This window comes from Stegostoma tigrinum, chromosome 15 (assembly GCF_030684315.1).
Source record: "Stegostoma tigrinum isolate sSteTig4 chromosome 15, sSteTig4.hap1, whole genome shotgun sequence".
Classification (NCBI taxonomy): domain Eukaryota; kingdom Metazoa; phylum Chordata; class Chondrichthyes; order Orectolobiformes; family Stegostomatidae; genus Stegostoma; species Stegostoma tigrinum.
Genome location: NC_081368.1, coordinates 13,378,128 through 13,401,169, shown reverse-complemented (window position 1 = coordinate 13,401,169; position 23,042 = coordinate 13,378,128). Strand labels below are relative to the sequence as shown.

General features: G+C 40.9%; 1 protein-coding gene across 3 annotated transcripts in view; it reads right to left on the bottom strand.

The window, feature by feature from the left end:
* Nucleotides 1-23,042, bottom strand: part of tbc1d8b (TBC1 domain family member 8B) — a 78,143-nt gene that overhangs the window by 38,161 nt on the left and 16,940 nt on the right. For 2 of the 3 annotated variants that reach the window (XM_048544218.1, XM_048544219.1), the window contains exons 4-8: nt 19,796-20,024; nt 9,720-9,960; nt 6,151-6,358; nt 4,886-5,056; nt 2,503-2,682 (exon numbers count right to left, since the gene is read on the bottom strand). In XM_048544218.1, the coding sequence (XP_048400175.1) occupies nt 2,503-2,682; nt 4,886-5,056; nt 6,151-6,358; nt 9,720-9,960; nt 19,796-20,024 (1,029 nt within the window). The remainder of the gene's footprint in view (nt 1-2,502; nt 2,683-4,885; nt 5,057-6,150; nt 6,359-9,719; nt 9,961-19,795; nt 20,025-23,042) is intronic. The other variant, XM_048544220.1, reaches the window with a different exon arrangement.

The following is a 23,042-nucleotide window of genomic DNA, read 5'->3' as shown; positions in this document are numbered from 1 at the left end:
AACACATACCAAGTTCAATAACAGTGAGCAATGGATTTGCCTTTGGCTGTAGTAAGCACCTCTTAAACCAATTATTGGTGAATTATTGCATGGCAATACCAAGTAGGATAATGCAAGATCCATATCACACATATAGTGGGAATATGATTGCAAAAATCACTATTTACATCAGCTAATCTGCCATGTCAATTTGCAGTCTATTTCTATTGATTAAATTAACATTTTATTGGATTTCCATCAAGACTATTCAGAAACAAAAAAATGAAACCACTCAATTATATTGCTCCAAACCTGGAATGCTGCTTTTGGGATCAATAGTTCCAAATATCAACAGACAACAGTCACACTGTATGAGGTAACCATTCCAAAAGAGTTAAAGTTAATGTTTTTTCTGACGCAGGGTCTAGGCCTGAAACATCAGCTTTTGTGTTCCTCCAGCTCCACACTGTGTTACCTTGGATTCTCCAGCATCTGCAGTTCCCATCATCTCTGATATAATGTTAAAGTTGCATTAGCTCCAGCCAATGTAATATAGGCTTTGGGCAGAGAATTGGGCAGTTTAACACGAGGTCTCCACTGGGACAGTTGTAGTTATGTTTAACTGGTTGATCTGAATTTGTAACTTTTGCAGTCACACACATGTGCATGATTAAAAACTAAATACAGGTGACACTAACAAAACCAGTTAGGACCCAATGAAAAACTAGCCCTAATAACTGAAATTCCTAAATGGATAAACAATCTGAGATTTGGGGCTTAAAGATTTCAAGTGATTGGAATAGTTATGATTATTTTCTTTGGCATCTTTTCCATTGCGGGATTGTCTATGACAGGAAAAAACTGGTGATGTATACTGTCTTGAAAATTAATGGTAATTAGCATAGATGGCTACGTAATCATCGTCAAAGGACACCAGGTGCTCTGTTAATTCCCAACAGTCCATTTTGTAGTTTATGGAACAATCTAATTCTTTTTCCTCCTCTTGCTGTAGCAATTTTCATCCTAGAAAATCTTGCCCCACATAAAATAAATCCATTATAGGCTGTCAAATAAATTAAACAATATGAAAAACAGTCATAAGCCACAGCATCTGCATCTAACTAAGGTCAGTAATTCTGAAATTCTTCATAAAAAATCCTTGGCAGAACAAAATTTATACCCAGTGATAATGGGAACTGCAGATGCTGGAGAATCCAAGATAATAAAATGTGAGGCTGGATGAACACAGCAGGCCCAGCAGCATTTCAGGAGCATAAAAGCTGACGTTTCGGGCCTAGACCCTTCATCAGAGAGGGGGATGGGGTGAGGGTTCTGGAATAAATAGGGAGAGAGGGGGAGGCGGACCGAAGATGGAGAGAAAAGAAGACAGGTGGAGAGAAGAGTATAGGTGGGGAGGTAGGGAGGGGATAGGTCAGTCCAGGGAAGACGGACAAGTCAAGGACGTGGGATGAGGTTGGTAGGTAGGAGACGGAGGTGCGGCTTGGGGTGGGAGGAAGGGATGGGTGAGAGGAAGAACAGGTTAGGGAGGCAGAGACAGGTTGGACTGGTTTTGGGATGCAGTGGGGGGAGGGGACGAACTGGGCTGGTTTTTGGATGCGGTGGGGGAAGGAGAGATTTTGAAGCTGGTGAAGTCCACATTGATACCATTGGGCTGCAGGGTTCCCAAGCAGAATATGGGTTGCTGTTCCTGCAGCCTTCGGGTGGCATCATTGTGGCACTGCAGGAGCCACTTGCCCCCACACCTCCTCCCTCACCCCTATCCCAGGCCACAAGATGACTTTCCACATTAAGCAGAGGTTCACCTGCACATCTGCCAATATGGTATACTGCATCCACTGTACCCGGTGTGGCTTCCTCTGCATTGGGGAAACCAAGCGGAGGCTTGGGGACCGCTTTGCAGAACACATCCGCTCGGTTCGCAATAAACAACTGCACCTCCCAGTCGCAAACCATTTCCACTCCCCCTCCCATTCTTTAGATGACATGTCCATCAAGGACATGCAGTAACTGTTCCTTGAACAAGCTCTACATTTCAATTGTGCCCAGGCCCTGCAGTTTCCTTCCCTCTCCTATGCATCCTAAGTCTTGCCTAATCACCTCATAATTGCCTTTCCCCCAGCTATAACTCTTGCCCTGCGGTATATACCTATCCCTTTCTATCACTCAAGTCAAGTTGATTGTAATAACCACTTTATTATGTAACATTATTTCAAATAAAGTTACCAATGCCAGAAAACAGTAACTGTAACCTAGAGGCTTTTCATCATAATTGAGTGCATGAATGATAGTCCAAATTTTATGGTATTCAAACATCACACAAATACGTTGTAATGTCCAGAGGAAATTACACCCAAGCAAGTCAATATATTGCAACTTTAAAAGAAAATATAATTCAATGAAACACGTGTACCCATTAACTGAAGACCACTACAGAAACAGTGCCACAAAACACCACAACATGTCCCACAAATTTAATGCATAAGGAAATGAAGAGCTGTTTACCATTTTTGAATCCAGATTTTCTGCATCCTGCGGATGAAAGACTCTCATCAATGCTTCAGTATTAACGGTCTTACTGCTTTCTTTAAGCAGTGCACTGGATTGATCACCAGCAAATGAAGGTGGAAGGCCATCGTGTCCAAAGAAGGCATTGTCTTCCTGAGAATTCTTTGGACATAATTCCTACCAAGAAATAAAAAAAATGTCGCTTGGGTCAGGTAGGGTTGCTTGTGAAACAGTAGCCTGCGTATGGCCTGGAGAGTGAATTTAGTAGTTAGAGAGATGGGTTAATCTAGTCTCATCTCATCTCAACTCATTCAAGAACAAAATATCATAGATACCACAGATCTGAGAGACAAACAGGAAATGTCAGAAACACTCAACAAGGCTAACAGCATTTATGGAGAGAATAACAAAGATAATGTTTTAAGTTCACTGCCGAAGGGCATCCACCAATGCTGCTTGAGTGCTTTCAGCATTTGTTTCAATTTCCTCACACTACGTTCAGAATAATGCCTTAATTAGTTACAACATGTTTTCAGAAAGACAAATTTACAGATAATAAGGACTAAACATTCCTATTTAAGTCAATACAAAATTAATGAGTGAAAACAATGGCCATTTTACATCAATATACTTTCCTGATTGCTCAGCCATAGTGCAAACATGACCACAGAATCACCATCAGCTCGGACATCTTAATAAAACATGCTTTTTAACAAAGTGAGACAACAAAACAGGCTGGACACTAAAATTACATGCATTGCATGCTTACACTTCATAAAAAGATTACATTTTTTTAATGCAATTTAAGTATTGACTCAATTTCATTACTGATACAGTCAGCAGGTGCATGTTTTTGATTCCATTAGAGCAAGGACAATGAAGATGATAAGACACGGAGCAGAAGGAGGCCATTCAACCCATCAAGCCTGCTCCCCAATTCAATGAGATCATGGCTGATCTGATAACCCTCAACTCCATTTTCCTGCCTTATCCCCAAAGCCCTAGATTCGCTTACTGATTAAAAATCCGTCCATCGTAAACGCAATAATGCTCAACAACCCAACCTCAACAGCCTGCTGCATAAAGAATTCCAGAGATTCACTATCCTTAGAAGAAATTCTTCCTCATCTTGGTTTTATTTTGATGATGCCTTACTGTCACTATGGGGGAAAATGTCTGTCAAGACTGCAGAGAATCTTGTATCTTTCAATAATGCCTCCTGTCATTCTTCTAAACTCCAGTGAGTACAAGCCCAACATATTTAACCTTTATAAGAAAATTTCTCCATCCCTGGAATCAACCTAATGAACCATTTCTTAACTGCCTCCAATGCACAGTAGTACCATGAACAATTAACCCAATAAAAACTAGGAACAAACTGTTCACGCAATGCCCTCCCCCTCCCTCCCTATTTATTTCAGAACCCCCTTCCCCTCCTCCACTTCTGAAGGAGGGTCTAGGCCGGAAGCATCAACCTTCCTGCTCCTCTGATGCTGCTTGGCCTGCTGTGTTCATCCAGCTCTACACTTCATTATCCCTCGATTCTTCATTTTGATTGAACAGATAGCACATTACTAAGATAGTGCTGCACTGCTGAGCTCCCCATTTTTCAAATGAGACATTAAAATAATGCACTGCCTTCCCCTAGAGGCATGTAAAAGATTGTGTGGGGTTACTGCAAGAAGTGCACCACCATTTGCAAGTCCCCTTGTAAGGCACACACCATTATGGTTTGGGGCGATATCTGCATTGTTTCCCTGTTGTTGGGTCAGATACTGGAACTCCCCCTCTAGCAGCACTATAGGTGTCCATATGCTCCAAAGACCAAAGGATTTCAATACGGCAAGCATTTTTAAATATGGTATCCTCCCACTGTCCTAAACAAAAATGTTACCACTTATCGAGCATCACAAGATCATCTTATCTGGTTAAAGCTGTACCACATTGTTTGCTAAATTTCCTACATAAACAGTGGACTACAGTTTGGGGTTTCCTGAGGTCATAAAAGGTAATATATTTATTTTCCAGTCAGTGAGATACTGAACAATATTATGGCCATATATTTTGATCTCCAGCTCACTATCTATTATGAATAAAAGTCTTAAAAGGTCTTTGCATTTTATGGGTTTTGCATGTCGAATGTCATCCCTCGGATTCACTCAATCTGACAGAAAATGCTGGAAGACCCAGGAGGGGAATTCAGGAACATTGCATACTCTCTTAATGATGGCAAGAAGCTTGATGTGCAAGATAACGAGCACAAACTGCAGTCCTAATATTTCACACAACAGACATTCTGCAACTCGAAACAACTGGCACCGTCAAATTTCAGGGCCACATCTGTGAGTAATACACATCCATAACTTTCAAAGATCTTTACCTCTTCATTTCCTAAACTGCCTTGTGCACTTGCACTACACTTCAGTTTCCCTTCCAACTTCTTCACAAGGCCGTCGCTGTCCTTTATCTCAGTGAAGCGGAATGTTATTTTACATCTGGTACTGAAGGAGATGTGCTTGCCTGAGCTGTCTGGCGTGTCCATGCCTATCACCTATAAGAGAACTCACATCAACTTGATATGTACGTTTCAACACTAATGGCACGTACGGTGGACAGAGCTGGCAGCAAAACAACAAAACATTGGAAATAACATCTGTCGTAAAACGATTCTTAGTTGCATTATTTATACATAACCATAAGCAGGGCTATAATGATAGCTAAAACCTTAGTGCATGCTATAGTTATACCTACTATTTTACAACTAGAATTAATATATCAACAATCTGACTCTCTAACGTATTTAACTTTACAACACAGCTTTTGTGAAAATAGGATATTATTCTAATGCAAATACTAGTGGTCCTAATAAGACTAACACTCGAGCAACATGAAAGCAAAGCTAATTGAGCATAAATTGATAATACAACTCTGCCAGTAATGGTACTGGTATAGATTAGAACATGAAAAACTCATTGCCAAGTCAGAGGATTTTAGAATAGCATTGTTCTGGAGCAAATGTTAAAGCAGCATAAATGTGGGAATGGAACACCTCACTATATCCTGACTTCTAACGCATTCCCTCCCATCTCCAAGAAAAATTATGAGAATGCACAGTGCACTCACCAACAGAATTCTTCTCCTTTTGCTCTAAGATATTGCCCAGCTCCCTGGTGCTTCCTTACAAAGAAAGCAATGGAAAAATTTGCAGCCTGAGCCTACAATACAGGTTCATAATGATAAGCTTTCTTGATCTGAATACAGTAAATCAGGTTTTCATGTGTTTCATCTTTTCACAGCAGTGCCCAGAGAACAGAAGAAATAGAAGCTGGACTACATTATATGTCTTTAAGAGCCCATTCTACCATTAAATACAATCACCGATGTTCTTCTTCCTGCCTGCTCCCTCTATCCCTTCAGTCCAGAGATAGAAAATCTTCCACCCCAGCCTGGACCATGATGTATCCTCTGGGGTAGAGAATTCCACAGATACACAACCCTCGAGTAATTTCTCCTCACCTCAGTGCTTAAGAATTGGCTCTTTATCCTAACACTGTGAATGACAAACAGAACATTGAGAAGGGTTTTGATTTACTCAGCCAATTATTTTTACATCAAATATTAATTTTTGTGCCTATTTAATATTACCTCCCGCAACGGGATGATAACATTGCAGTGACTCCCATCTTGGCTACTGAAGCAGATGTAATGATCTGAAATGAACATTTTTCCAAATGCGTGGGCATGACAGAAAGGAATCCAAAGGAAACAGTCAAGTATGTCATCCAGACTCTCTTCCCTGGGCAGCCTGAATAGTGCTGTGAAGTATTCATTCCTTGCTCGGTTCTCCAACCCTCTGAAAGAAAAACAAAATGAAGGCAACCAAAGTAATACAGAAAGAAAACTGCTTCTTGAATTTACATTTAATCAACCAAGACAAAACATCAGTGACAGACAAGCTCAAAAATTGTGCAATTTATCTATGGGCAGCATATTCCATGCACCATGGGAAATACTTCAGATGTAAGACAGTATGATTTGTTCCAATGTACTTTCCAGGAGAATACATAGATGGATGTTAGATTATTTTAAAAAAAGGCATTACCCACGTTATGCTATTAAAAACAGTTTTGTTTATTTACAAAACAGGAGTCCACTATCTTGGGGTGGGAGATGGGCCAGGGATTTAACTGTTGAAAATTCCCTTCAAATTTGTGTCACCTCACCAATAACTCAATCATCTGTTTTCTAAATAGATTTGGTTTCACAAGCTAAACAAAAGCAGTAAAGCACTGCAAATTAATTTTGGCACGGATAATTGGCTCACAATTTTAGGTCCTAACGCCATCTTACTCAAGCTGGGTTTAACAGTGGATTAGCCACAAATGCACTAAGGGTACTCTGTGCCAAGCCCTATACCAGTGAAATGGAAGAGAAATTTGGAATCTCTCACATTAATTATTTCACAGGGCTTAGAAATCATCTAAATGAGAACACGATTCTACTTCCTAGCTAGCACAACCCGAACAGCAAAGGGCATCATCATCTAGCATCCTTGAAGAACATCCCTATACATTCATGAAAGGGTGGATCAGCCTTGAAAGTATTTCAGGTTACAACCTTTACTCGTTTGAAGAATCGAGACATCTGCCATTCATCGAGGTTAAAATGGAATTCTAATACCCATGGAAGAAAATAATGACTTCTTTTTAAAATGGTCAGTGCTTTTGACGAGCAAACACTCAGAAGAACAAAAACAGAAGTTGCTGGAAAAGCTCAGCAGGTCCGGCAGCAGCTGTGAACAGAAAATCTGCAGTTAATATTTCACTGTTCTGAGGAAGGGTCACCAGGCCTGATATATTAACTGCTGATTTTCTCTTTCACAGATGCTGCCAGACCTGCTGAGCTTTTCCAGCAACTTCTGTTTTTGTTCCTGATTTACAGCATCCGCAGTTCTTTTGGTCTTTAAACACTCAAAGGAGCGTTTTAAGTGAAAATCCTGCAGACTGGCACACCAAATGTGACATCTCAGCTGGATCACAACATACTGCCTACAAAAAATTTTTCTTTCATTCACCTGAGATGCAGGCTTTGGGGACTAGGCTTGCACTTCAGAAGATGGCAGCTATCTGTTTTCCTGAGCTGCAACAGTTCGTGTATTATAGATCTACCTATGGGTGCCATTCTTTGTAAATAAGCCTCCCGATTCCCGTCCAGCAACTTCCTGTTACCCCAGATACAACAGTGCAAAGTTGAATGACTAGGTGATGTCTTTGACACAAAATGTGGAACAAAATTTAACATGAGATGATGCATGGTTTCCAAGTGCTCAAGGTCAGTAGGTCCAATAACCAGTTTGACTTGGTTTCGCTCGTAATAATCAGCGCGAAAGGCCAAGGTGGTCATACATACAGAGATCTACAGCATAGAAAAACGCCCTCTGATCCACTGCATCTGTGCCAGTCAAAAGCAAACACTTCACTATTCTAATTCCATTTTTCCAGCATTGGGCCCATAGCCTTGTATGCCTTGGCATTATAAGCCCATATCTAAATAATTCTTAAATGTTGAGGGCTTCTATCTCTATCACTCTTATAGATAGTGAGTTCCTGACTCCCACCACCCACTGGCTGAAAAGTTTTTCCTCACATCTTGTCTAAACTTTCAACCCCTTACCTTAAATCTATGACCCCTGGTCAATGACCCCCTCCACTAAGAGTTAAAGTTTCTTCCTGTCAACTCTACCTATGCCCCTCGTATCTTATACATTTCAATTTCCACCTGTCCTGAGGAAGGGAACCTTAGTCTGTCCAATCTCTAGTTACAACTCAAACAACATGGCAAATCTCCTCTGTATCCTCTCCAGTGCTATCACATCCCTCTTATTATGTGGATTCCAGCAATCCACACAATATTCTAGCTGTGACCTTAACATTTTATACCGTTCCTCTCTGCTCCTAAAATCTATGTCTCAGCTAATAAAGGCAAGTATATAATATACCTTCTTAACCACTTTATCCTCTTAACCTGATACCTTAAGGTACTGGTGGACATATACACGAAGGTCCCTCTGATCCTTGGTGCTTCCCAGGACCCTTCTGTTCGTCATACATTTCCTTGCCTTGTTTGTTCTACATCACTCACATTTATCCAGACTGAATACCATTTGCCACTGATCAGCCCATCTGACCCAGTCCATCAACGCCATCCTAGAAAATAAGGCTATTTACCATTCCACCAACTTTTGTCTCATCCATGAAGCTATTGATCAATCTTCCTACATTCACGTCTAAATCCTTTATTTAAAACACAAACAGTCAAACTGACTTGTGGGTCCTCACTGGACACAGACATCCAGTCAGAAAAACACCCCTCAAAAATCTTTGGCTGATCACAATTGACTGAGTAGGAAGCAATTTGCCAAATTTCCTTGGATCCCATGAGCTCTTCTCTTTGTTATCAGTCTCCCACACTGGGCACTGTCAAATGTCTGGTCAACCCCTGAAGCAATTGAGATGATAAAGTGAAGGGACAAGTACCTTTTGCACTGTACTACAATGAATACCAGTGACAAACATTTGTGGATTTTAGAACTCAATTGCTACTTATCAAGGGGTTCATGCCTGTGATTCATAAATCTGCACTGTGCTAAGAGGGGTAACTGAATGAAACCAATTGGAAAACAGAAGGTTGTCCACAATGGATGAAAATGATTGTCATCAAGACCAGTTATGTGTGCCTCCTAGCAGGTAGGTGATTAATAGGTGGAAGCCCAAAGTCTGTCAACTTAAAGAACGTGGCCAGGGAATGGAGCAGTGAAGTATTCCAAAAGATGCAAAAACAAATGATAAAAGACAGAATGGGTGGGGGGGGGGGGGGGGGGGGGAAGCAACACAAGATTATTTGATAAATACAATGTTATTCATTTTCAGTTTCCGCTGCAGCACTCAGCAGTGGGATAAAAGGTTTGGTATCTCAGATATCAGTTGTCTTCCTGGGAAGCTTTAAGTCAGTATTGTTTATCTAAGAGAAAAATCACAAATTTCAATCTATAAGTACAAATTACTCTTAATCTTTTCATTTGGAGATAAACTATTTAGAAATGTCAAAAAGTGCAAAGATTTCAGAATGTGCAATTAATAATATAATATCAGTTGTGAATCTTATATTGGGCCAACATTTCTCATACACACCAGAATGCAAAACTTATCCATTACCTCCTTGTTATTTGTAAAGGGTCATTGAGTGATGCATCAGTCTCAAATGCTTCCTTGTCAAACAATCGCTTTACAGCATAGTCTGCAAGCTGCTCCATCAACAGGAAGGTTTCATTAAAATGTACGAACATGGAAAAGTAATAGTCTTCACCACGACTGTGAATGTGAATACTCTCGGACAGGATAACACTCATAGTCTTCTCAAGTTTTGATATTTCATCCCAGGAAATGATGATCTTAACTAGAGGTTAAATAGGAATTGCAAAATGAACACAAATGTACTGAAACAAATTGTTGTTCCTTCTTGGCAAACAAGCAAAAAATGATAATTATACTCGATATAATCTGAACACGGAACTACGTTATCATTCCTTTACGGTTCCAGGATCAAAATCGTAGATCTTCCTCATAGAAGCAGGTAAACCTATCCTCTGTATTGCAGTGGTTCAAGAAGATGGTTCACCACTACAAACTGGACAACAATTAGGAGTGACCAATAAATGCTTGGCTAGCCAGTGACACCAACATCCTGTGAACAAATTTACCAAGATATATATTCATGATCAAGTTTACATCATCAAAATGAGCCATTTAAACAGTTTTATTCAACCCAACGCTGTAGCCTCTTCCAACCTATGTGCATCTGCCTGGCCCTTTGTGTGCTGTGCCATACTTTTGAAACATGAAGGAAGGTAAACCTGTAACTTCACTTCCATTGCCTGAAGCTCCCTCCCTCAAACCATGGCCACTTCATCACCTTCTCAAAGGTCATCTTTACAACCAGGTTTTCAGTCAGCTAATCTCTCGATCCATGGATCAGGAAACTGTTTCCTGATGTTTCCTTTTGTATAAAGACCACATTACACTTACACGCTATTCAGAGAAAACTGAAATACATACAGTGGAATAGAGGTTGGTGAAAACTTGGCTAATAGGAAAATTGTACTGTTTCTTGAGCTGAAATTCCAAGTGATGAGATGCAAAATACAGGAGTTTTGTGTGTAAGTCACGTAAAGCTAAGAATTTCAGAACTTTTGAGGTGGAATTAAGCAAAAAGGCAAAAACGTTATGGTGTGGGTGGATAAAAACTTGAAAGTTAAGACAACTGAGTTTGACATTGTAGCTGTGCATTGGTGCAACTGCAATTATTTTGTTTCAAATATTAATGGAAAGTGGATGAAGTCCTAGTCAACATCATGATGCAGCACAAGCTCCTTGTTTAGATCAATTTAACATATCTAGAAAAGAATATCTGCTTTCAACATGCTTTGTCATCGACAATTGCTGCTCAAAATCAAAGTCCAGTTCCAATAAGCAGCAAAAGTGCTAACCACATTGACTTGTTTCTATCATCCAGTCCATGAAATATTTGTAAAATAAATCCTTACGAATTTTGATCATGTGAAGGCACCGTTGAATTATATGAGTAACGTCAACTTTGCCTGGTCGAAGTTCCACTGTTGCTTATTTCGAGGATCACGTCTACTCAGAATTTCATGTGTTTGCCATGGAATTTCATGCGACTGAACAGTGGGCTACTTCCTATCATTAATGTCAAAGCTGCCACACTTCAACAAGAGATTCAGAGTGCACGTGCAGGATTTCCATTGTCTTCCTCAGAATGTTGAACTGAGAGTTGAGAAAGCAGGAACCAATGGGCGAGTTATTTTTAAGCCATTCGGACTCAGTACCAGGCTATTATGGCTTATTGTGGAGAATATGCACACAAGCTAACTTCAAGATGAACACTAGCCTTTGCTCAATAATTCTTGCATTGAACCTAGAAAATCCCATGGGCTCCTTGCTGATGGAATTAGACAACAGACAATAGATGATAGATGATAGATGATGGAGTAGGCCATTCGGCCCTTCGAGCCAGCACCACCATTCATTATGATCATGGCTGATCATCTACAATCAGTATCCTGTTCCTGCCTTATCCCCATAACGCTTGGCTCCTATTGTTAGGAGCTCTATCCATCTCTTTCTTGAAAGTATCCAGACAGTTGGCCTCCACTGCCTTCTGGGGCAGAGTATTCCATATGTCCACACTCTCTGGGTGAAGAAGTTTTTCCTCAACTCTGTTCTAAATGGCCTACCCCTTATTTTTAAACTGTGTCCTCTGGTTCTGGACTCACCCATCTGCGGAAACATGCTTCCTGCCTCCAGAGTGTCCAATCCCTTAATAATCTTATACGTCTCAATCAGATCCTTTCTCATCCTTCTAAACTCAAGTGTATACAAGCCCTGTCACTCCGATCTTTCAGCATATGATAGTCCCACCATTCCAGGAATCGACCTTGTGAACCTACGCTGCACTCCCTCAATAACAAGAATGTCCTTCCTCAAATTTGGAGACAAAACTGCACACAATACTCCAGGTGCGGTCTCACCAGGGCCCTGTACAGCTGCAGAAGGACCTCTTTGCTCCTATACTCAATTCCTCTTGTTATGAAGGCCAGCATGCAATTAGCTTTCTTCACTGCTTGCTGTACCTGCATGCTTGCTTTAATTGACTGATGTACAAGAACATCTAGATCTCGTTGTACTTCCCCTTTACCTAACTTGACTCCATTAACATAGTATCAGTGATAATGGGAACTGCAGATGCTGGAGAATCCAAGATAATAAAGTGTGAAGCTGGACGAACACAGCAGGCCAAGCAGCATCTCAGGAGCACTCTGATGAAGGGTCTAGGCCCGAAACGTCAGCTTTTGTGCTCCTGAGATGCTGCTTGGCCTGCTGTGTTCATCCAGCCTCACATTTTATTATCCATTTAGATAGTAATCTGCCTTCCTGTTCTTGCCACCAAAGTGTATAACAACACATTTATCCACATTAAACTGCATCTGTCCACTCACCTAGCCTGTCAGAGTCACCCTGTATTCTCATAGAATTGTTCCAGCGTGTCACTGATACAGATCTGAGGTATCAAAGCTACACAGAACTGTAGCAACAGCCACTACTCTTTACAATCTTTGTTGTCAAACACTTGCTACAGTAGTGAGTAGCACTTTTATTCCCAACTTTTTTTAATTCTATCCAGATATGAGGGTGCTTCAAGGCAAGGTGCTGGCATTTGTTGCCCATTCCAAACTGTATTTGAACTGAGTGGCTTCCAAGGTCTTTCAAAGGACAGTCAAGAGTCAATCACATCATCGTGGTCTGGAGTCACTCACAAGGGAGACCAGCTAAGGATAGCAAATTTCATCCCTGAAGGACATTAGTGAACCTAATGGGTGTTTACAATAAGTGACTGTAGTTACATAGGACCATTTCTGAGACTACCTTTTAATTAATTAAACCTTAATTAAGTAAAATAAACCTTTTAATAAAGGTTTTTCAAAAACTACTTAAATTGAAATTCCACATTATGGAATATAAACCAGTGATCCCCAAGTGCTAATATGGATTATCCAGTGGCATTAATATAGCGTATACCCCTCCAAGCTGGTTTAAACTTGTGTTAATGTTCAATATGAGCCTTCTGTCTCGTCTCTTCAACAAACCCCATCACGATATCTTTATATTTCTTATTCTGTTGTGTCACTAAAAGCTTTCCCGTACATCAGACTGTGCTACTCACCTTGAACTAAACCTTAAGATTCAAACCTACAATGAACATATATGTCTTTAGAACATACAAACTATACAAATTAGGAGGAAAACCAGCCCGTCAAGGCTGCTCCGCCATTCTGTTTGCATTCCACATTCTCATCTACCCAGTAGCATTTGATTCCCCTGCCTAGCAAGAAACTATCTACCTCTGTCTTACAAACTGTTGTGAAGTTGGGTAGAGTATCTAACATTTGTAGAATGATTCGGGGGAAAAGAGTGTGTGGCTACTTCAAAGGGTAATGTGTTTTTTAGGCTTGGAGACTAAAGAAAAATATCTGCAGGCAGCAGCAGATGCACAGAGTTCTTGAAACTGAAACACTATATCAAAAGGCTACACTGTTTGCAAGCAAAGCAGCATTTTTACCAAGACAGCAGGTTTTTGAATTTAGCCAATTAATTTGAATTGTGTCCTAGATACCAAAATTCAATTAAATGCAAATCTGATGGATTTGACAAATTGCCATCAAGGGTACAAAAGAACAGGGATTTGGAAATTGGTGAGAGAGTCAACTGTTATCTGCCAAAAGAACAGCTCTCAGCCAAAAAAGAAAGAATTCTCTAAGTTCTCAGAAAACTATCTAAAGGTACAACAGCACTCTTAGCTAAAATTCCTGATACACGAAATCAATGAAGAAAGGTACTCCTGACTGAGGATCAGCGGAGATGGCGTGGAGCATTCTGCAAGTCTTATCTTGGCTGTACTTTTGAGAGACTAAGTTGTAATTCATTTTCTTATTACTTTCGTTTACATAATTGGGATTTGTGTTTATTGGAACAGCATACTATAGAATTTTGTTTATTTGGGAATAGTTAGCAGTTCAGAGGGAGTTGGTTGGTTGGTTTTGAGTTCTGTTAATTTGACTCTGGTTAGAGTTAGACAAATAAATTGTTACTTGTTGATTACAGAACATTTAATATTGAACAGTACAGCACAATACAGGCCGTTTGGCCCACAATGTTGTGCCGAACCTTTACACAAAACCTAAGGTCTATCTAACATTAACCCCTACCTTATACGATCGTCTATATGCCTATCTAATAGCCGCTTAAATGCCCCTAAAGAGGCCAACTCCACTACCCTCTCTGGCAATGCATTCCACACCCCTACCACTCTGAGTAAAAAAACCTATTTCTGATGTCTCCCCGATATCTACCTCCTTTCACTTTAAAACTACGCCCCCTCATTAAAGCTACCTCCACTCTAGGAAAACATTTCTGGCTGTCCATCTATACCTCTGATCATTTTGTACACCTCTATCAAGTCACCTCTCATCCTTCGTCATTCTAAAGAGAAAAGCCCTAGCTCTCTCAACCTTTCCTCATTCGACCTTCCCTCCATTCCAGGCAACATCCTCATAAATCACCTCTGCACCTTTTCAAATGCTTCTACATGTTTGCTGTAATGAGGTGACCAGAACTGGACACAATACTCCAGATGTGGCTGAACCAGGCTTTTGTATAGCTGCAGCATAACTTCATGGCTCTTGAACTCAATCCCTCTATTAATGAAAGCTAACACACCATATGCCTTCTTAACAACTCTATCCACTTGGGTGGCAGCTCTCAGGGAACTGTGAACATGAACTCCAAGATCCCTCTGCTCCTCCACACTGCCAAGAATATTTCCGTTAACCCTGTATTCGGCTTTCAAGTTTGTCCTTCCAAAATGAATCACCTCACACTTTTCAGAGTTAAACTCCGTCTGCCACTTCTCAGCCCAGCTCTGCATTCTATCAAAGTCCCTCTGTAACCACTAGAACAGCCCTCTGCACTGTCCACAACGTGACTCACCTTCGCATCGTCCGCAAACTTGCTAATCCACCCTACCACTCCTTCATCCAATTCATTTAAAAGAACGACAAATAGAAGAGGACCCAGATAGAACAGATCCTTGAGAATACAATACTTGTAAGTGAGCATCATGTTGAATATTTTCCGTCTGCTACCACACTTTGTCTTCTAGGGGTCAGCCAATTCTGAATCCAATTTGCCACATTTCCCCCATCCCATGCCTCCTCACCTTCTGGATGAGCCTACCATGGGGAACCTTATCAGATGCCTTGCTTAAATCCATCTATACCACATCCACTGCTGCACCTTCACCCACATGTTTGGTGACCTCTTCAAAGAAGTCAGTAAGGTTTGTGAGGCATGATCTACCCCTCACAAATCCATGATGACTATCACAAATCAAACTGTGCCTTTCCAAATGATCATAAATCCTGTCTCTCAGAGCTCTTTCCAAAAATTTGCCCACCACTGACACAAGACTAACTGGCTTGTAATTTCCAGGGTTATCCCTGTTCCCTTTTTTGAACAAGGGAGTGATCTTTGCCTCTTTCCAATCTTCCGGCACAATACCCGTGGACAGTGAGGATGAAAAGATCTTCGCCAAAGGCCCTGCAATCTCGGCCTCGCTTCCCAGAGAATCCGTGGATAAATCCCATCAGGCCCAGGGGACTTGTCTATTTTCAACTTCCTCAGAATTCCTAGCACATCTTTACTAACATCAACCTCCTCTAGCTTACCTGCCTGTTTCACAATGCCCTCCTTTACAACTAGGTCCCTCTCAGTTGGGAATACTGAAGAAAAGTATCCATTAAGGACCTCTCCTATCTCTTTAGGCTCTGTGCACAAATTTCCTTCACAATCCTTGATCAGCCCTATCCTTTCTCTGGTCATTCTCTTGTTTTGCAAACACGTGTAAAAAGCCTTGGAGTTTTCCGTGATCCTATCCGCCAAGGTTTTCTCTCCTTCTCCCCTTATAGCTCTCCTAAACCCTTTCTTCAGCTCCTTCCTGGGTAAATTGTATCCCGCTCAAGCCTCTTCCGCTCCACTTTTCCCAAACCTTACATAAGCATCCTTCTTCCTCTTAATCAGTCATTCGACCTCTTTCGAGAACCATAACTCTCTCACTCGTCCACATCTTCTCTGCCTGCTAGGGATAAACATATTGAGCGCATAAAACATGCATTCCTGAAACAATCTCCACATTTCAGTGGTACTCCTCCCTGACAGCATCTGCTCCCAATTTATGTTAGCCTATTCTTGCCTAACAGAATTGTAATTACCCTTCCCTCAATTATAAACTTTACCCTGCTGTATGTACCTATCCTTTTCCATGACTGTTGTAAAAGTAACAGAGTTATGATCGCTACTGCCAAAATACTCGCCTACCAACAGGTTTAACACTTGGCCCGGTTCATTGTCAAGCACCAAATCCGAGTGGCCTCTCCTTGTGTTGGTCTATCCACATACTGTGTCAGGAATCCTTCGAGAATGAACTGGACAAAATCTACTCCATCTAAACTATCACAACTAAAATGTTTCCAATCAATATTTGGAAAGTTGAAGTCACCCATGACTACAACCCTGTGACTTTTGCACCTTTCCAGTATCTGCCTCCCAATCCACTCCTCCTTTTCTCTGCAGCTGTTTGGGTGTCTCTAAAAAACCCCCAAAGTGACTGCCTTTTTCTCGTTCCTGACCTCAACCCAAACTGACTCTGTAGATACATCATTTTCGAACTGTCTTTCAGGAGCGGCTATACTCACACTGACTAGCAATGCCACTGCCCCACCTCTTTTTCCACCCTCCCTATTTCTTTTAAAGCACTTAAATCCCAGAACTTATAACAACCATTCCTCTCCCCGAGTTACACAAGTTCCTGTAATGGCCACAACATTGTAGCTCCTAGTACCGACACTCGCAGTAAATTTATCTGCTTTATTTCTGATACTTCTAGCATTGAAGTATAGACGCCTCAAACTATCTTGGTGTCCGCAATTACGCTCCATCAATCGCATTTCTTTATAAACCACCTCCCTCCCTACTGTGTATTTTGGAAGGCCAAAAACCTATCCTCTGAATGATAAATCCAGTTCCCCACCCCCTGCCAAACTAGCACAGCTCTCGCAAACCTCCCTCCCAGGATATTTGTGCCCTTCCAGTTCAGGTGCAACCCATCCTTACTGTACAGGTCCCACCTTCCCCAGAATGTGCTCCAATTATCCACGTAATGGAAGCCCTCCCTCCTATACCAGCCCTGTAGCCACATGTTTAGGTGCACTCTCTCCCTATTTCTTACCTCGTTATCACGTGGCACTGGTAGTAATCCAGAGATAACTACCCTGTTTGTCCGTGACTTCAGCTTCCAAACTAACTCACTGTACTCGTTTTTCACATTCTCAGTTCTTTCTCTACCTATGTTATTGGTACTGATCTGTACCATGACTGCTGGTTGCTCACCCTCCCCTTTAAGGATCCTGAAGATACCATCCAAGACATTATAAGGTGAGTACAGGGACTTGTTTCATTTAACATGTGTGGGAACACTTCCTTTTTATGTACTCTATCAAGCCCTCTCACAATTTTGAAAACCTCTATCAGATCTCCTCCTAAACTTCTTCTAAACCCAAGAGAATATCGGCCTAGATAATAAAATGTGAGGCTGGATGAACACAGCAGGCCAAGCAGCATCTCAGGAGCACAAAAGCTGACGTTTCGGGCCCTCACCCCATCCCCCTCTCTGATGAACCCTCACCCCATCCCCCTCTCTGATGAAGGGTCTAGGCCCGAAACGTCAGCTTTTGTGCTCCTGAGATGCTGCTTGGCCTGCTGTGTTCATCCAGCCTCACATTTTATTATCTTGGATTCTCCAGCATCTGCAGTTCCCATTATCTCAGAATATCAGCCTAATCTACTTGGTCATTCACAAGGAACAATTCTCTTAACTCAGTGACCAATCTACTGTCACAGAGTTATGACGACAAAAAAATAAAAAGTTTGGTTGAAGATGTAAATCTTAAGCTGTGATTTAAAGGAGAGAGAGTTGAAGACATTTAGACAGGAAATTCTGGAGGTTAAGCAGATGCAATGTGACAGTTCTCACCTCAGATTGCCAATGATATATTCACATAATTATTTTATGCTTTTGTCACTATCAGATTTGATTATTCCAGCACAGTCTTGTGTGGCTGCCCACATTCCTCCCTCCTTAAACGTGAGGTCATGTCTTAACTCGCTGAGTCCCGTTCACCTGTCCCCTCTATGCTCAGTAACCCTTACCATTCAGTTAAGTAATGTCTTGGCTTGAAAATCTCCTTTCCTCATATTCACATTCTTCTCAATTATTTCTTTTCAGCTGCAAAAACTAATGTGCAGCAAACTAATCGGCGTGCATGGAACATCAAATAAACTTCAATCTCGGGATTATTTATATCAGAGTACTGCAGCAGTTAAAATATTACTATGTTCAGGAGCATCAACTTAAAATACCTCAACAACATGGAAGCCCTCACAAAACAGAAATGAACTACAATCCTATAGAAACTCTGAGGATTATCTGTAATCTCAACACAGAAATTTATCCCACTAAGAAATGAAGCCCCAGATGAAACAAACTCCTTCTCATAAAAAAGATCACATTTCTGATAACACAACTCAATTTGCTGTCTTCATTAGTTTGTTAATAGAAGACCTCGCTTCACAATGAAAAATAGCAGACACATATACACATTGCTTAAAACTCTTAACATGACTTCTAACAAAAAGCATCTGGTTCACAGCCGACTCATCACATATCTGCAGACAACAAGGTTTCTGGCTTCTACGTGTTGAATAAACTCTGAATCACAAAGCAGCTTATAAATAAGCATTCGATCACTCCTCAGATATTGAAAGGCTGTGTCATTGTACTTTTTTTTAAGAACAATAATGATGGGTAGATGAAGATATTTTTTAATCAAATGGACAAAATATATCAGTAGTTCTTACACAAAGGTTCATTTATAATACTTCCATTTGCTACAAAGGAAGCAAGTTTTAGAATATAAAAATGTGACAAAGGATATAGAACTCTGGTACCTTAAATCCTCAACCTCTTTCCTCCAAGGCACAGACCATTCTAACTTGACAACAGATCAACATAATTCCACCAACTTAGTCAAAATCCAGGAAGTACTTACCTAACTGCAACGTAAAAATACATTCACTACATGAACTGCTATGGCTGAAGGCAATGATGCACCACCCTTCACAGGTAATAAATGTTGGTCTTGACACTGACACCCACATCCCGTGAACACTATATGAAAAACACTGCAGCCTCGACAAACAAATCTGTCGGCAACTGAAAGGAACTTAACTAGTGGGAATAAGGTCTCCAGTTGGAGAAATTCAGTGGAGGCAAATTTCATTCACCTCTCAATCAGTTTCTTCCTTTTGAGCGTACAGTGAGCAGGGCAGAAAGCACACTGTAATAGGTAGAGGTAGATGTTCCAAACTGACTCCAAATTGGACACTGGCACATTGCAGACTGTATTTGGAGATATGGTGACAATAGGATGTTTTCGTCACAAATCCTGATCGATAAATGATATTTTTGATGTGAAATTGTGCAAAATTATTTAAGGACATTAGGTTTGATTAAGAGGTGGATAAGCATAACAGAGACTCACCTTCTTTGCCGAGAAAAAAGGAATAGAAGCTGAGAAAGTTAGTGCTTAGATACAGCCAGCCTTGGCAAGGCACCCGCCCACTCCAGTAATTGCAGGAGTAATAGGTCACCAGCTTCTCTTGCTCAGGCAGGCCAAACCACTTATCAAACTTCAAAAGGGCCTCACGGAACTTTTCAGGGTCATCTTCCTCCTTTATTGATGCACTTTGAGACTCTTCTGCTATTAGACCCTTAGACAGGAAGCAATGGGGATGTCTTTAAGTGCGTAACATACAAAATCATACTTCTTACGTCCTAAAATGCATTTTCATGCAGTTTAGCAGAACTAGCCCAAGCGCAAGTATAATTAATAAATGTGGACAGTTTTCATAAAATTAGCTCTTCAAAATAATTCACAAAACAGTCTCAGTTAGAAGAGAAATGTAAATCTAATTAAAAACTACGTTGTGCTTTTTGCAAAACGAAAGTGCGGCAGAACAACATTACCTTTAACTTATTACTTTAAGAAAATGGATTTAAAATGACAAAGAAGAGTACTGTCACATTACAATTGTTGAAAAACAATTTAACTGATACCCCCAGCACTCATGAAGCTGCACAATTCAATGTCATGGCTGAAAAATGTTATTAAGTTTCAGATTTTTAAGGAATGAAAGTGTGAATCATAGAATCCCTATGCGGAAACAGGCCCTTCAGCCCCATAAGCCCACACCAACCCTCAGTGAATCCCATCCAGACCCATCCCCCTATACCCCACCTAATCTACACTTTCCTGAACACCAAAGGCAACTTACCATGGCCAATCCACCTATGGACTGTGGGAGGAAACCAGAGCACCCAGAGAAAACCCACGCAGACATGAGGAGAATGTGTAAACTCCACACAGACAGTCACCCAAGGGTGGGATTGAAACCAGGTCCCTGGCACTCTGAGGCAGCAGTGCTAACCACTGAGCCACCGTGTGGCCAGATTGTCCAAAGTGATCAAATAGCAGCATTAGATAAGACAGAAATCAAAAATTTAGAATGAACGGCTATTTTTCAGACAAGAGGGATGCACAGAGTGGAGTCTTGAAGGGTCATTGGACTCAAAATATTAACTATTTTCTCTTCACAGATGCTATTAGATCTGCTGAGTTTCTCCAGCCATTTGTGTGCTTGTTTCAAATCTCCAGAATTAAAGTTGTTTCATTTAAGTATACTAAGGAGTTGCCAACTACCAAGACCAGTACACCAGTGCTGTGTTTTAGATAATTACCCAAACGTCCAGAGTATAGTTACAAAACATGCAGGTGACGTACAATTCAGGGGTGAAGTAAACACTGAGGAAGTCAGTAATATATTTCAAGTTAGACCAACAAATTGGGAGGATATGGCAGATAAAATTCAACGCAGAGGAGCGTGAGCTGATACATTTTGATAGGAAAAATGAGTACAGCCAATACGTACAAAATAGTACAATTTTAAGGGGTGGTGCGACAATGCAAGATCAGAGAATTGGGAATACTTCTGCAGAAATATTTGAAGTTGACAAGATATGCTTTATTAAAAAATTGACAGCCTATGAGATTCTGGGCTTTCCGAACAGGGGTCAAGAAGTTACTCTAAACCTATATAAAACACTAGCATCACCCTGAGTGAAATATCACGCTCAATTCTGTGAATCGCACTTTAAGGACGATGTGAAGGCTTTGAAGATGCTACATAAGAAAATTACCAGAACAGATGCAGGGATGAGGAACTGCAATTAATAATGTGACCATAATAGTTAGTCTTCCTTGGATCCTGGGAATGTGCCTAAAGACTGAAGAATTGCCAACATTATGGCATTGTAAGGATAATCCTAGCAATTACAAACCAGTTAATATAATTTTTTTAGCAGGGAAACATTTGGACTCAATCATTCAAGATAGAACCAGTAGTCACATAGAAAAGATGGTTTGATTGGGAAGGGTTAGCATGGATTTCTGACGCAAGAACATCACGTGCAAACAACCCGTTGGAGTTTTTCAAAGAACTAACAGAAAGTGTTGATGAGGATAATACGTTTGATGTGTACACGTGGATTTACAGAAGGCATTTATACAGTGCCTCACACAGCCTCATGAGAGAAGTTGCAGGTCGCGGTACAAAAGGGACAGAGCCAACTTGGCTAAGTATAGAAACCAAAGAGTAACAGTCAATGGAAACTTCACTTATGAGGATAGATTGAAGAAGTTGGTACTATTCTCTCGAGAAAAGGCAGCTGACAGGGGATCTAATTGAAGTTTTTAAAATCGCGCGTGGGCTGGACTGAGTATATTCGGTGAGGCTGTTTCTGCCTGTGAAGAAAAAACAAGAATGAGAGGGCAGAGATTTAAGGTGATGTACAAATGAAGCAAGGGCTGAAGTTAGAAAACCTTTCACACAGCAAGTTGTTCAGGTATTGAATATACCCACTGAAAAAGTATTGGAGGCAGATTCAATTGCGACATTCAAGAGGGCATTGGATGGTTATTTAGAGAGAAATGGCGTGATGGGATTTGGGGTAAAGGCAGGAGATTAGCACTTGATAGTAGAGTCAATGCAGGCAAAATGGGCTAAATGGGCTCCAGAAACTGCACCATAATAATCTTGTAAGTTACGTGGACAGACTGGACAAGCAGAGCTTGTTCACCTTTTTGCAACAAAAGCCAAAATGGCACTTGTTAGGGGTTTAGATTCTCGATGAAAACCTCTCTTGATTTTGGACAGAAACTTGCCAAAACTTGTCAAAAGGAGCAATAAATAGTGTAAGCACTGTAGTAAGAAAACAAGAGAACTAACTTGAACAGCTTTACATAAGGAGTGTTTGGCATTTGGAATGCATTGCTTGATGGGACAGTATATGGTAGCTCTCAATATGAAGTGGTTAACTACTTTGAAGAAACAATTGCAACAATGTGGGAAAAACTACAGGAATGGGACTGATGAATCCTTTCAAAGAACTGACAGAGTCTCAATGGGTTGTTGTCCCCTTCTGTGTTTTCAGAGGACTAAGTAGGACACATCTGTTCAAACAATGTCAGGTATTAGAATGGTATCAGAGATAATGGATTCTCCAGCATCTGCAGTTCTCAAGATAATAAAGTGTGAATCTGGATGAACACAGCAGGCCAAGCAGCATCTCAGGAGCACAAAAGCTGACGTTTCGGGCCTAGGCCCTTCATCAGAGAGGCTCTCTGATGAAGGGTCTAGGCCCGAAACGTCAGCTTTTGTGCTACTGAGATG